Source organism: Ambystoma mexicanum, chromosome 6p, assembly GCF_040938575.1.
Source record: "Ambystoma mexicanum isolate Mex_15411 chromosome 6p, UKY_AmexF1_1, whole genome shotgun sequence".
Classification (NCBI taxonomy): Eukaryota; Metazoa; Chordata; class Amphibia; order Caudata; family Ambystomatidae; genus Ambystoma; species Ambystoma mexicanum.
Genome location: NC_090935.1, coordinates 383,531,648 through 383,546,275, shown reverse-complemented (window position 1 = coordinate 383,546,275; position 14,628 = coordinate 383,531,648). Strand labels below are relative to the sequence as shown.

The following is a 14,628-nucleotide window of genomic DNA, read 5'->3' as shown; positions in this document are numbered from 1 at the left end:
GTTTTTAGAAGATGTTAATTGTGTAATGTACAAACAGTAAAATTCATATGACTTGGCTTTTGATGTAAGTTTTCAGGATATTTTAATTTTGCATTGTACCAACTGTAAAACTCATACACTCTGCGTATGTGATTACAGCACATGTTGTAGGTGCATGTGTTGTAAGAATGTGCATCATAGGACCATGTGTTGTAGGAGCGCATGTCGTAGGAACTTATTATGGGTAGTAGTCATGCTTATCTACGGACCATGTATAATAGGAGTGTGTATCGAGGGAGTGTGTGTTGTAGAAGCGCATGTTATAGCAACACGTGACATAGGAGAATGTATCATTAGAGTGTGTGTCTGAAGCACGTGTGGTTGGTGCATGTGTCATTGGTGCATGTGTCCTAGGTCCATGTGAGAGTACTTGTATGTCTATATGTTATGTGTAATAAGCATGTGTGTATTAGGTATGTGTGTCATAGGAACTTGTTATTAGTGTTCATATACACTGTTAACATCACAAATGTACATGTAGGGTTTTAATTTAAAATGTACCCTCGTTCTGCTCATGCATTCCATGTCTCCTAATGTATACATTTTGTATGTGATTGCAGCGCATGCTGTAGACACCTGTGGGGTAGGAGTATGTCTGTCATAGGACAATGTGTTGTAGGAGCAGAGCATGTTGTGTGTAGACGTATGTAGTAGGTGTCCTTATCGGTACATCTGTTATAGGAACGTGTGTTGTGGGAGGGCATGTGATAGCAGTGCGTAACGTATGAGCATCTGTCGCAAGAGTGTGTGATTAATGCATGTCATAAGAGTATGTGTGGTAGGAGGGTGAGTGGTGAGAATGTGCGTGTCCAGAGTGTGTGTGGCTGGAGCATGTGTCCTAAGTGCATGTGTCCAAGGTGCATGCTTCCTAAATGAATGTTGTGTTGTAGGGGCATATTAGAGCACTTGTCGTACATCTATATGGTATGTACAGTAAACGTGTGAGAATTAGGTGTGCGTGTCGTAGGAGCACATTATTAGTGTTCACATACACAATGCTAATATCACATGGATCAGTAAGGTTTTAATATAAAATGTACCTTCATTCTGCTCATGCAATGCAGGCCTCCTAATGTGTACATTTTTGTATGAAAAGTGTATGTTTTCAGTGAAAATTGTACATTTACTCCATCACTTTAAAACTGATATCGTAGTCAACTGAAACTTGCCCTTGATGTGAGTTTTTAAGAGATGTTAACTGTATAATGTACAAAATATTAATTGTAATGTATGAACTGTACCGCCAATACGCAGTTCATATGAAATATGCACATTAATTTGGTGCATGCGTCATATATAGATACAGTTCAAATGATATCTAAACATTTCCAAAGCCAATTATCAAAATCATTTTTTAAGTGCTTCAATTCCATATGAAATCTAGGTGCCTGGAGAAAATTAGGAAACCGAAGTAGACAATTTTGAGATAATCAGCTTGAATTTGTTTTTCTCTTCCTATTGGAAAATCCCATGTTAAAAGCTGTTCAAAACGCGACAAGTAATACATTTTAAACTTTGAAGCTGTTAATGTACAAATCTAAAATTTTGCATGCATGGGCTACTGCCTCCAAATATTACTCTGGAACACTCTGATTTTTTTCATGCGAGCCATTCGATAGTTATTGAGAGAGGTCATTTTCTGGAACGCCATTGAGACTTCATCTTAACTTTGTCTTTCGCGAGTGTGAAGGCATAATGTATTGAATTGCAAATCTTTTATGTGTGCAAATTAGTAGAATTCAAAGGTGCAAGTCCTTAGTAGAACAAGGCAATAGAAAAGTGAACCAAATATTTATTTTTAACTAAAAGTGGTGTCAAACTGTAGGGGAAGTTGCAAATCTTTAAAATGGTGACATTTATCCCTGCAGATTTTCCCACAGAATTAAGATAGTTTTGAACTAGGGACAAATTGCTACAAAAGTAAAAACCTTGCTATTTTTGTTGGTCTATCGGGATGCTCCACCAGTGTTTGCAGATGTGTGCCTCATTGTCTTCCCAGAAACAACCACTTTTGCATGTGTGAAGTGGTTGTTAATGAATGTACCCCTGCTCTCACCAATGAAGTTTTATATCTGCATGTAGAGAGATTTCCCACTCACATCACAAAATGCACACATGCATATTTCTATGTGCCCGGCCGCATTGTGCGGATTAACTGTTGTGAATCAGACACAATATGCAAGAAAAAAAACACTGTTTGCACATTTTTCAGTAAAAATGTTTTCGAAGCTGTTCTTAATATTTCAGATTTTCCGAAAAAGTAATTTCAATATTTTTGTAAGTGCACTTCCACTTCCTGTGCTTTAGTGGATACTTTATCCCCCAGTGAAACAACAAAACACATCTTGGTAGTTGGTGGCAGTCATCATCTGGGCTCCAGATAAGATTTTGAGGCGTGCCTAACTTAGAACTCAAGTTATTGGCAACTGTGTAATTTTTAGGTAGATAAAATAAATGTTCATTTTAAAAGCTTACATGTTTTCTTGTGACACATACTTTCTTTGTGTCCATTAATTACCATCAATTGATTCATTTTTATATTTCATCTAGTAGATTCTCTTAAGATCAGATAACACAAGAGTGCAGAGCTCCTCTGTATGTCATACACTGTCAATGGCTCTATTCTGAACAGAGGAGTGCAGGCGGCAATAGGGGGCAGACATCGGTCTACCTGTTTTATTTTGCTTGGAGTATTTGCCCAATTTATGGAGTAAAACAGACAGGGATAACACTTATTTGGCGGGCTTGTCACAAGAGAGACAACCGCTCCCAGTGGGCAAACAGCCAAAAACTTTCCATCATCGCCTTTTTTCATGTTAGAAGTTAATAATCACGCCCGTGGTCTACTCGTGCAACGATGAGGGCTTTGGGAAAAACATTGAACTCCTTGCGATTGGAGCGCTAACATAACATTCCAAGGCTAAGCCACTTCTTCTGAATACACACCTGTTATGGCACTCAACAGTCAAAAGTGTATCACAAAAGTTCCCAGACTATAAACTTACTTTGTATTTTCCCTCAATGTTTATTTCTCAAGAATATCCGTTGATTGTGATTTGAAACAAAAACCTACTGTAACCGCTTGCGCTAGTTTTAGGTCATTCTTTGGCTTGAATGGAAGCTTTCACAACCCCACGCCAGGCACCCTTTGCTCATTCTCAAGGAAATCTACCATAAGTCTGAAGTATCCTTGACAGAAGTCATTTTTACATTCATTGTAATTAGGACAATGCCATGGTTAAAACAAGAGGGTAAAATCACGAATGTCTGTATTCATTGTTTCACACATCATAGGAAAATAGACACCATTCATTTTTGTGCAAAACGTGAAGTAATATTTAATTTTAATTACATGAAACATTTACACACAATTTAAGTTCTTAACCTTCATCAATTAGAATTACAAATTCTGCCATCCCTGATGCCATACATTATGCAAAACCTCTTATCCACTGGCGCCATACTTTTCTTACCATCTTATAATTCTTGCAGTACCCTAAACAAATCTTGTCAAATTTAAGAGAACAGTGGGTGCCAGGAACAACATTCCGCTTGCAGACTTCTTTCAAATAATCATCCTAATGAATACTGAAAAATTGATTTTGGCAACAAATAAACTGTGCAAACGACTCTTTACTGGTATAGGCGGTTCGATGGGTTAATATCCCTGCAGAAATATCGCCATACAAAAAGATTGCCATATTTTTGCGGCGCTGGAACCTGCGGGGGACACCCCAGCAACTCACATCATTTTTTTTTATGGAGCTGGGGACACCCCCGCAAACCCCGGTCCTAATAACCCCATAAATTATCTCCACTAATAATATCGCCTATGTCCTTACTGCATGACCATATATATGGCGATAATATTGGTGTGGATAATATTACATGATACTGTATAGACGTTATGGGGAAATAGAAATGAGTGTATGGTTATGTTATCTTCCATTTGTTTAGTGTATCGAATTTGTAGAGGCGCCTCCTCTCCTGCCATTATACCAAGAGTAGAGTAGAGAACATCCTCTGCTTTCTTCTGCAGGTATTCTGCGTAAAGCGCCTTGATCCATGGAGGTGGACACTTGAGCAAGCAGCAACCTCTGGTATTCGCTTCGCAGCCGAGGGCTGGCACATGCCAATAGCTTCATTTGATAAGTGTAAAGACAAAATAAAGTATCAATGGTAAAATCACAATTTCCCTTAGCTGAGATGGCCAGGTTTATCCCCGCATTCATTTTATGTGATATCTTTATGTGGATTTAGATGACATTCCGTAGCACCCTAAACATGCTCCCCCTGGTCCTTTCTGTCTGCATTTCATGAAAGGAGAGCTTTATGGAGTGGTCAATCGAAGCCAAAGTTTGCAGATAACATGCAGGCACATTTCCAGCCAATGTACAGTACTTGCCATTGAAATATGTAATCTCGGCCCACAGGTGATGTGCCCTTTGCTACATTAATATCAGCTTCACTGACTCTGTTCCGTACCAGGCTGCTTTGCCAAAAACGAAAAACTACATTGGTGATTTCAGTCATTATAACCACTCGGGGGGGGGGGGGGGTCATTCCGAGATTTGAGGTAAGGAGGTCCTGCCTTACCTCCTGCTTTTAGCAGGAGTTAAGTGCGGGACCCGCAAAGGTACTTCGGAGGTAATTACAGTACCATAATTTACGGTGCCGTAATTACCTCCTTCCCCATTCCCATTGAGCCCTATGGGGCAGAAATGGGAATGGGGAAGGGCAAAAGGTGAATGGGGAATTACCGGTCCCTCCAACCCTGGAATGGACCGGTAATTACTCCATTCACCATGCCGGATTTGGGACGGTTTCGGAGGCAACCATGGAGCTAATTACTCCATGGTTAGCTGCAAACTCGGAATGAGGCCCCTAGGTATTTACTACACCCATTAATAAATTCTCTGTCTCTATGCGATTGTTTAAGTATCTGAACTGTTTAAAAAAATACCTTAAGAGAGCCATCATACATATTGTGTTACTTAATGTGTGTCTGCACTGTGTTGTTCACATTTACAAAATGTTTCTTTGCATTTTGTGACTCAACCCAGCAATGCAGGATTGTGATTCGGAAACATAGGAAGCCGATGTTTACTTTTAAAATTGACCTATGCTTGGCATTTGGATGGCGGCCATCTTGATAAAGGACACTGGATATCTGCAGTTCTATGCCGGTCATGGATGCCATTTTGGGGTCTGGCCCTTGGTTTACGGTGGCCATGTCATCTGCACATTTAGAAGGCAAGTGATACACTCACTCAAAGCGGAGAGCATTTTGCTTTTACCTAGGTTCTCTGGTTTATCAACAAGTGAAGGTTGAGCAGCACTGGGCCTGGGACACATTTATGTTTACATTAAAGACCAGAAATTGCAAGCGAGCAGTAAAGAAGACACTAAAGCTGCAGAATGAACTACTCTCACTGCAGCAGGAAGTTTTATTTAAATGAGCTCTTCTACTTGTTTAGCATTGGTCAATGATTTGCATCCTACTGAAAAGGCTATGCCTTATTGATAAAATACACTGTAAACTATCATCAGTCGCCAAAATGCTAAATTGTGCATAACTGTAAAGACAGGTGTTGTCTAATAGGGATCAAGAGTTGCATTTGAGTGTGAAGCTTCACATGCAATCCATGGTAAATGCGACAGGACAGCAGCAAGGAGCCTTCTCTTTTTCCCAGCCACCAGTATTTGCAGTGGCTGGTGAATGCCACAGATCTAAGTGATTATTTCATAGACGAGGATTTCGAATTCTAACATTATGAATTCAAAACGTACAGCACGGAATAATCACATACATCATGCGCGTCCTTTATCCCCTTGCCCCCTACCACTTAATCTTACCTGCAGCTGCACACTTACCTGCTGTCCTTCTCCGCAGCTCTTTCCCTGCAAGGGGAGTTCTGCCTCCCCATTAAGGGGTGGAACTTCCACCGCAGGGTGGTTTATTGTTGTTTTAAAAAAAACTTTATTCGTCCCCTTCTTTCCTTGTTATGGAAGCGGTGGACACACCTGCAACCCCCAAATTCCATTAATGTCAAACAAGGAGAGCAGGGGACACCCCGGCAAACCCCGCTCCCCTTATTCGACACTTTCGGAAATAGCCGTATTTGGCATTCTTGTTCATTCAGGTTTTTTTGTTGGAATGTATGGGTAATACTGAATGCCACCTACAGCCTTTGCCAGTCCTCAAGAGGTTCCTGCTTCTCCCGATTAACTAGTGCGTTTTGCATCTGGGACTAATACTAGACCAACCCCATATCCAATGTATCCAGTCCTAAAAGACACTAGATGGAGTTGGTTGATGGCAACATGCAGGAGTTTGCAGATGGCACCAGTAACACATACAGGCTTCCTCTGCTAACTCTGTTCAATGGGCTTCTATTTCATGAGTGTAACTATAGGCCAGTTGAGCAAGGCAATTTCTTCTTAAGATACTTGGCCATTCAATACCAGGAATGTCCCTTATCCTTCCCCATATTGCTTATGTTCCTCCATAGGAATGTTTTGGTAGTTCCTTATGCGCATCTTTCTATCACTCTTGCTGTCAGGCCGAGATTTCCACCAAACCATTGCTACAACACAAGGAGTAACATTTAAATGTCATTGATGAAACATTTGGTAAAGTACTTCACATATGTGTTGCTGTTCTCATGGTTTTGGCTTTCTGGTGTGCCCAAATAGAGCAAACAACAAGGGTGAATTGCCTACTCTGCTGACACACAATACTCCATTTTGGATTTTCTGGCCACGCTCAGCAACGTGCTAGTCCTCAGGAGTTCAACGGGGCTCTCTCCTCTTTTATTGACTCTTGAGCTATATTTTAAAGGAGTAGTTTGAATCCATTACTCAGGACCTAAAGTAAGAATACTTCTGAATGCGTTGAAGTGGGGCTGACATCACCGCTGCTGTATTGGGAAGTAACTGCATTTACTGGTCCTTCATTAAAGTCCGGCAGTGCTCTGTATTCAGATGAATTGGTTAACTCACTTGACCTAAATTCAGATGAAGGTACTTCGGTCTGGGTTAAGTACTCAGATTCTTTTCCGATTCTTGCTTGATTGGTTGCTGACGCAGGACCACCACTTAATGCTGCAAGACCTGAATAGGGTTGTACCTGAGTCTGTGGTTGGTAGAACATGCCAGGGCGGCTTTCTGGGTAGTAGATTGCAGAAGACATCTGCTCAAAAGGGATACATGCAGGATTCACTTGATGTTCAGAGCTATAGGAAAGATTGTCAAAATTACATTTTGAATCTCTGACGGGAGGTGTAGGTCCGAATTCCATATTCCACTTTTCAAGCGAAAGATAATATGGGTTGGTGGAAACGATAAAAGCATCAATGTTCACGTTCCCCCCCAGTAGCAAGTCATTATTGATCTCACTTTGGAACCATGAGTTCCCATCCATAGGTTGACATTTCTCTTCATCTGCTTTTTCTACTACCTCAAGGGTCTGTGGAATGCAGTCTTCTAAATTCAGCACCGCCCTTCCAGAGCTACCCTAAAGAGAAAAAAGAACAAGCCAAGCAGATTAAAACAGGACTTCATTGATAAAGCAAGATTGAGATAGGTTCAACCAGTATTTTGTCGTGCATGTTAAATGGTTGTAGGGTTCATGTTGGTAATACCAAAAGAAACCAAAAGACTTGGACATAGATCAGCCCAATATTATATCATGTATGAAGCACCTCTTCAGACAGCTACTAATTTATATCAATGACTGTTGCAATGATGTGTTCATGCTAATAAGCACAGAGTGGGGGCATAGGTGGGAAAATATGCCGAAACAAATGATGTGTTTTTCTATATTCACCTCATTCTGCAATAGATCCCCACACAAAGCGGTACATCTATGCTGTGGTGTTGCCTGCTCTGTATACAGAATAGATATGACTCTCCTCAGGAGCATTTTAGTTCTCTAATGCCAATGAAGAGGTGGGAATCCCTATGGACTTTGTTTACGTTTAAGGGTGTCCTAGTGATCTGCTATTTTTAGTTTGGGCTATTAGGTGGCACCTCTTCACCTATACGCCAAAGCGATTGCATTAAAGTACAGCTATGGAGAAAGGGCATATGAGGAGTGATACAAAGCTTGTAGGCGCTGTTTAGTTATTTACTCACCGATTGTCTGCCCATGCCCATGCTAATCCCTATGGCCATTCCCACCCACTTCCTGCCCCTCCAGCCCAAAACACATCCTCCTAGGATCTATTCCTAAAAATCAACCCAGGAAAGACAGAAATCATGATTACATCGAAAAACCAAGAGAACAACACCTACATTCTCTGGCCGACGGAATTGGAAACTGTGCTTCCACCATCTAAGGTAGTAAAAAAACCTGCAATTCGATTTATAAGCGATATTTGTGTCCTTCGCTCAAGTCCTGTTAAAAACAAGCATTGGCAAAGCCAACAGTTTTGGCTTGTATATAGGTATAAGGTATAAGGTATTTGCTCGGCACTGCTATTATATGTCCAGATACTCGCACCATTTTGTAGCCAGTTAATAACACTATGGCAGTGCCTGGCATATGCCTTTCCCATGCCTTCACAAAAGCCAAACTGTCTGCATTGTTGATGCGTGTTACTTCATGGTTGTCCCCATTATTGATCTCTGCCATGTCCACATAAATAGTTGTGGTACAAAATAGTCTGCATTATTTGTAAAGTTACAAATGCTTGAAGAATGTAATGCATATATATGTTCAGTTCGCTTGTACCATGTAAGCCAAGGGTTCAATAGAATGTCGAACCAGAAGAAAATGAGTCCATACCTTAATTAGACTAACAAAGTCATTTATTTTGCATATTTGCAAGCTTTTGTGGAATGTCTCCACTTCCTCAGGCAGAGATTAAATGAAGCATTTGAAAAACATCACAACATTACAGCTTACATAGACCTCCTGCAGATACCCTATTATCTGTGTCTGTCCGATTTGTAGTTGTGCTCAGAAAGGCACGTATTGGATGGTCAACTCACCCACACATTGCGACCTTCAAGGTCTAAATGGTACACTGTGTTAATTGGGGAAGTGGGCAGTGAAACGGGAGAGGTGGGAAAGGAACCAAAACAGACCACCTTGTTAGGGTGCTCTCAGGAAGGCAGGAGGGGTTGATTAGGTGTCAGTCATTGTATGTGGAGACTAGTGTAAGCTTGGTATGTCACATCAGTCCCTTTACAACAGTGGTCACCAAACCTTTGTAGCCCAAGATCACCTTTCCATTCAAAATATGAGCTGAAATCTACCATCGCAAAAAACATTAGAAATATAAAATGTAATCTTTATATTTATATATATAAACACACACACACACACACACACACACACACACACAACTATGTTCAGAAAAAATTCATAATACAGGATCCAACTTCATATTTGCAAAAATGCTTATTTTTTACTCGCGTGTACGGTACCATCTTTGTGGGGACTTGAACGCGTGTTACCACCCTTGTGGGGACTTACTTTATTATTCTTATTTGGGATGGATTGCACCATAGGCAAATGGACAAATGCTTACTTTATAGTACTCAATATACATTATACAATTGTATTTCTACATGTGAGCATTATAGCTATGACAACATATGGATTTTGATGGTTTGGCATTTCCCATAAGATGTTTAATGTGCATGTGAAACTTAACAAGGCACTTAGTTTCTGCCATTAAACACTATAATAAACACTGAAAAGGTTTCCGAAAAGAAAACTGCAACAGAGGAGATGACTTGATTGATCCAGGCTGACACACTGTGGCCAACAAGGAATAAAGAATTCAAATTTAGATTTAATTCTTTCACAGACATCATCTTCCCCGCTAACTCATATCTGCTCTTTAGAAATGGTGGAATGGAAATGGTGTTGCTTTCTTCTTTTGGAATGTGTATAATAATAGTGGAGTTAACTTTCCTATAGGGGTCATGTTTGATTATGGAAAAGTTACATTTTCCACAGAGATCGGTGCGATAATCATGATAATGTTCCCACAGAGAGAGTGTGTACTTGCAATCATGTTGAGGTCCCCACAGAGATGGTGTGTGATTAGGACTATACTCAAGTCCCCACAGAGACAGTGTGTAATTATGATGATGTTAAGCACTTGGGCATTAGCCGCTCTATAAATCTAAATATAATACAATAAATACAAATACAAAATATGGTCCCCACAGATATGGTAAGTGATTATGATAACCCTAAAGTCCCCACAGAGATGGTGTGTGATTACAATGATGATAAGGTCCCCATAGAGATGGTGTGTGATTAGGACTATACTCAAGTCCCCACAGAGACAGTGTGTAATTATGATGATGTTAAGTGCTTGGCCATTAGCTGCTACGCACACACATTTTACCTACCTTGTGAGGACTATGTGCGGAAACCTACCTTGTGGGAACTAACCCTTCCCCTTATAAAAATGGGCTAATAGCAGAATTGGACTCAATTGAATGGGGAGGCCGGATGCACCGGCACAATTCATGAATGGTGCCGGTGCATCCGTCGAGTTGTGCGCGCCGGTGCGTTCTGACCGCCAGGTCAGACCTGGTGGGCTGAAAGGCACCTGCTTGCAGAACTCTTAGTTTGCCGGTCCAGAAACAACGGAACCGGCAAGCTGACCGGTTCCATTGTTTACAGACCGGCAAACTCATAATGAGGCCCACTGTTTCTTTTTGAAGTCATAGGACTTCCCCAACCCATGACATGGAGGCCTCCAGCCTAGGGTCTTCCATTGCATGGGGTGGAGGGATCCCTTGGACTTCAAAAAGAAAGTTTCTTTTTGTATTCACTCTGCCTTAATAAAGACATTATTTCTGTTACAGAAATAATTTTTTTATGAATGTAAAGTGAAATCAAAAAGAAAAATACATTTTTCTCCAAATGGGGCTACCTCACAGGCCAGTGACCTCAATGTCGTGTGTGCAACGGATCTGCTGATGGAGTGGGGCATTCAGCACTCGGGAGTCTGCATGCATCTGTGCTACCACCGTCCCAGCGGTTCGCTCATGGGATGCCTATCCCTCAACTGGCACCCCCCAGCCTCAACCAAAGCAGTGGAGGAAGGGAGTTTTAATCTGCATTGTAGGAGTCCATAGGACTCCAAGGGGATTTATCAGATTTATCATGGGCCCGCTGCATATGTTTTGCTTTTTGGAGGTAAAGTTACAACGTCCCATAATATGCAGCTGAGCCCGACGATGAATTTGGTCCAACTGTACACATCGCGTAACCCTTAAATGTGGCAGTAACGCTATTACAGCCACATTTAAGGGTCTGGAAAATCACGCGTTTGCCTGCATCTGGGGGTAAATGCGCCGTAAATGTGCTTATTTTCAACACAATTACAGCGTGGTAATACCGCCGACGGTAGTTGCGCTGAAATTTACCGAATGGGCCCAATGGGGAATTACTGTTCTGCCAAACCTATGATCCAGTGCCGCTAATAACACCGGGGTGGGGGTTGCGATAACACTATTAGCCCCGACGGTGTCCCGGCGGTAATACCACCGGGATACCACCCAACTTGCGATGAGGCCCAGTGTGTCCTACTTGATCAGTAGTGGTTTACCTCTGTAGCAAACGCACAGTTGATAGTTCCGCTGTGTCTCTTAATTCCCTTGTATTATCTACAGTTGCTTGAAATCAAGGGGCTTGCCATATTCAGCTGTAAGGACATTACTCCTTCATCCACATAATAGGCCTGCAAAACTGAAAATAAACAGCACTAACCCGTCTTAACAAATTAGATTTCCTTTTTTTGTTAAGTGCTAGCACTTTGTGAAATGTGTATTTTAATTTGCCATGCCTGCACTTATGGGGCAGAAGTATCATTTGTCAGGAAGCAAATACTTAATAATTGTAACGACTTTTGAAGACTCTAAAAAATAAAAGGCAAATGTTTAAAAGTTTGCTTGTATAAGAAAATACACACACATATTGTTCATTTTTAATTGTATGTGTAAGAAAGGATTGTATAACATATGGCGGGCATTCACTTTTTAAAATTAAACTGCTTTTTTTCACTCAAACTGAAAAGAAGAGCCAGGAATCTTCCTGCAAAGCAGCCCCCTCCCCCAGTCCTCTGTTGGTGAGCTGGGCAGCCTCTTCCACATTGCCATGGAACTCGCATTGTAATGCATCTGGAAAGAGGGCGAGGTGTCAATGCAGCCAATTAGTGATTCTCAATGACAAAGGCCCTGCCTGAATGACTCAGCCTTGCACTTTACATGGCTACAGGATTCACCTATTTTAACCCCAAAACCACTCAAATCACAGGGAGCTTGACATTTAAACTTTCCCTCTAGTTCTCACAAATGAAAACGTAACTTGGAGCTGGTTTTATTATATGTGTACTTGTTTTGTACGAGTATTGCCGATTATTGGCTCTGTTTGCAGGCAGAAAAAAGTTAATTCAAAGACAGTTTTTTTTTTTTACTGTCAATGGGCAAGTTCTGTGTTGTGCTCTTGAATTGCACGTGTGGGACTGAGCTGCAGGACAGATACTCTCTGTGATGAGGGCCGGCAAGTAGTCAATAGGGCTGCAATACTCAAATGAGCATAAGAAACCTTTTTTTATTTACTTGTTCGTTATTTAAAGGTTTTACTTAAAATAATATTCCTGATCAGCACGCGCTGAGTGTAAGTTACACTGCCTGTGAAACAGAAAGCTAAAATGCTGGAGCAGTTACACTTGAAAACATGTCTTACAATTGTGTTCTGTGTGTACAGAACAGCAGTTTGTAAATTGCTGCATTCTGGTCAGGTGGTGTTATTAGCATTAATGCATCTGTCAGACACAGAAGGTCTCAAGCAGGTTGTTTTCTTAAATTTATGTGGCAGTGGCAACAAGAGTAGATAGAAGAGCAAAGCACGTCCAAATCAAACTAAACACAAGCATTGGCAAAGCCAACTGCTTTGGCTTTAATATATGCTTTGAACATTGGATCTGCGTGGAATGACTGAAAGAGGGGTGATGAGGGGCAAGGAAAGGAGATGTGGCAAGGGAGAAAGGGTAATGTGGAGTGACTAAAAGGGATGGTGTGTAGCCAGGAAAAGAGGTTTGAGGATGGAAGGAAATCTGCGTAATTACCACCATGATCTTTTTACCGTTACTGTTACTGCCACTTGGTCCCCTGTGTTTCCCATGGGATTACATGTGGTGGTAGGGTAGTGTAATTCCCCAGTTATGGAGCCCATAGTACCCCAGGGGGATTTTTGGCAGATTTAAAATGAATGTACCTTCTAAAATATCCTCCAGGTGACATTCATAGCAGCAATTTGAAAGCTGTAGAAACAAACATTTGTGAGTGACTGGAACCAGTTCAAAACATCTTCATTTAACTGGACTTTATATTAGTGCAAGGGGGCTAACTTGGGTGTCCCCATGTAAGGGTGTATTAAATACAGTTGTGGCATTAGGCTTTTCAGGCTATTGTATTGCATGTATGAAGATGCATTTCTGCGGATACAATATTTCTTCTACCTGCTTTTTATTCAACATATGCAACAAAACAAAGCTAAATGACTTTTATAAAACAAAACCTGTAATGAAACGTCATTCCACATATTCCAGGTAATGTTGCCTAATAAACCCAGAAGAACAGCTTACATCCTATCTCCATATGCATGCTTTGTTTTCAATGAAGACTCCTGTAGCCCACTGGTGATAAACACAATCAGAAGTGGCAATACATTAAAGATCTATGCTGGTAAATGCATTATTTCTCAAAGTTGTTATTGACCGAGCAAAGTGAACTTGTACTACTTATGCATCTTATTAATTTGTCACAACACACTTTATTCTGCACTGAAATTTAGATAAGAAACCATAAGCCAATAAGATGCATTTGAATGACATCAAAGGTTAAATGTTGCATGCTGATCATGTCTTGTTGTGATGCGGGCCATGAATGTGGGAACAGCTTGTGTGTGGAGAGGGTGAGGACAGGGTGAAATCAATGTCATTTATTTTGCCACCCGTGAACAGCATCCTCCCCTATTCACACTCAAAGTATTTGTTGTTTGCTATAGTAGGTATGGTTGATGAGCCAACACCTAAAACATGATAATTGGGAAAACATTCTGTAAAGTAGAGCAGAGAAAGGAACACATTCATATTGTTCCAATGGCACAGTTACCGGAATGCAGTGCAATTCTAATGGGTAATATATGTTTAATATAACCAGATCAGTTCTGTCTGATCCTTAAATGTAATTTTTCACTGTTTAGTGCATGACTCTGTTCTCTTCCACCTTTAGCACGCTGCCTATTTTGTTTTCTGTAAAATAATTAGCTATGCACATGTTTCAATGGGCCTGTCCCCTGACCTTGTGAAAAAGAGATATTGTTCAAATTGTGTTAGCAAATATAACAGAAGTATACCTAAATGTGTCTCTGGTTATTCTTACAGATACAGTAGAACATAGCATAACATCTGGCTTTCCCCCAGATATGTATTACATTGATTTATTTATATGGTTAAATCTTTCATTACTTCATCCCTCTTGCCCCCCCTCCTTCTTTGCAAAGATATCATTGCATATTCTGCCACAAAAGCAAACTGTAAATGCATGGAATGT

General features: G+C 40.8%; 1 protein-coding gene across 5 annotated transcripts in view; it reads right to left on the bottom strand.

Moving 5' to 3' along the window:
• Nucleotides 1–3,351: 3,351 nt before the first annotated feature.
• Nucleotides 3,352–14,628, bottom strand: part of OSMR (oncostatin M receptor) — a 608,749-nt gene continuing 597,472 nt past the window's right edge. For all 5 annotated transcript variants that reach the window (XM_069627159.1, XM_069627158.1, XM_069627161.1 and 2 more), the window contains one exon: nt 3,352–7,555. In XM_069627159.1, the coding sequence (XP_069483260.1) occupies nt 6,908–7,555 (648 nt within the window). In that variant the 3' untranslated portion in view covers nt 3,352–6,907. The remainder of the gene's footprint in view (nt 7,556–14,628) is intronic.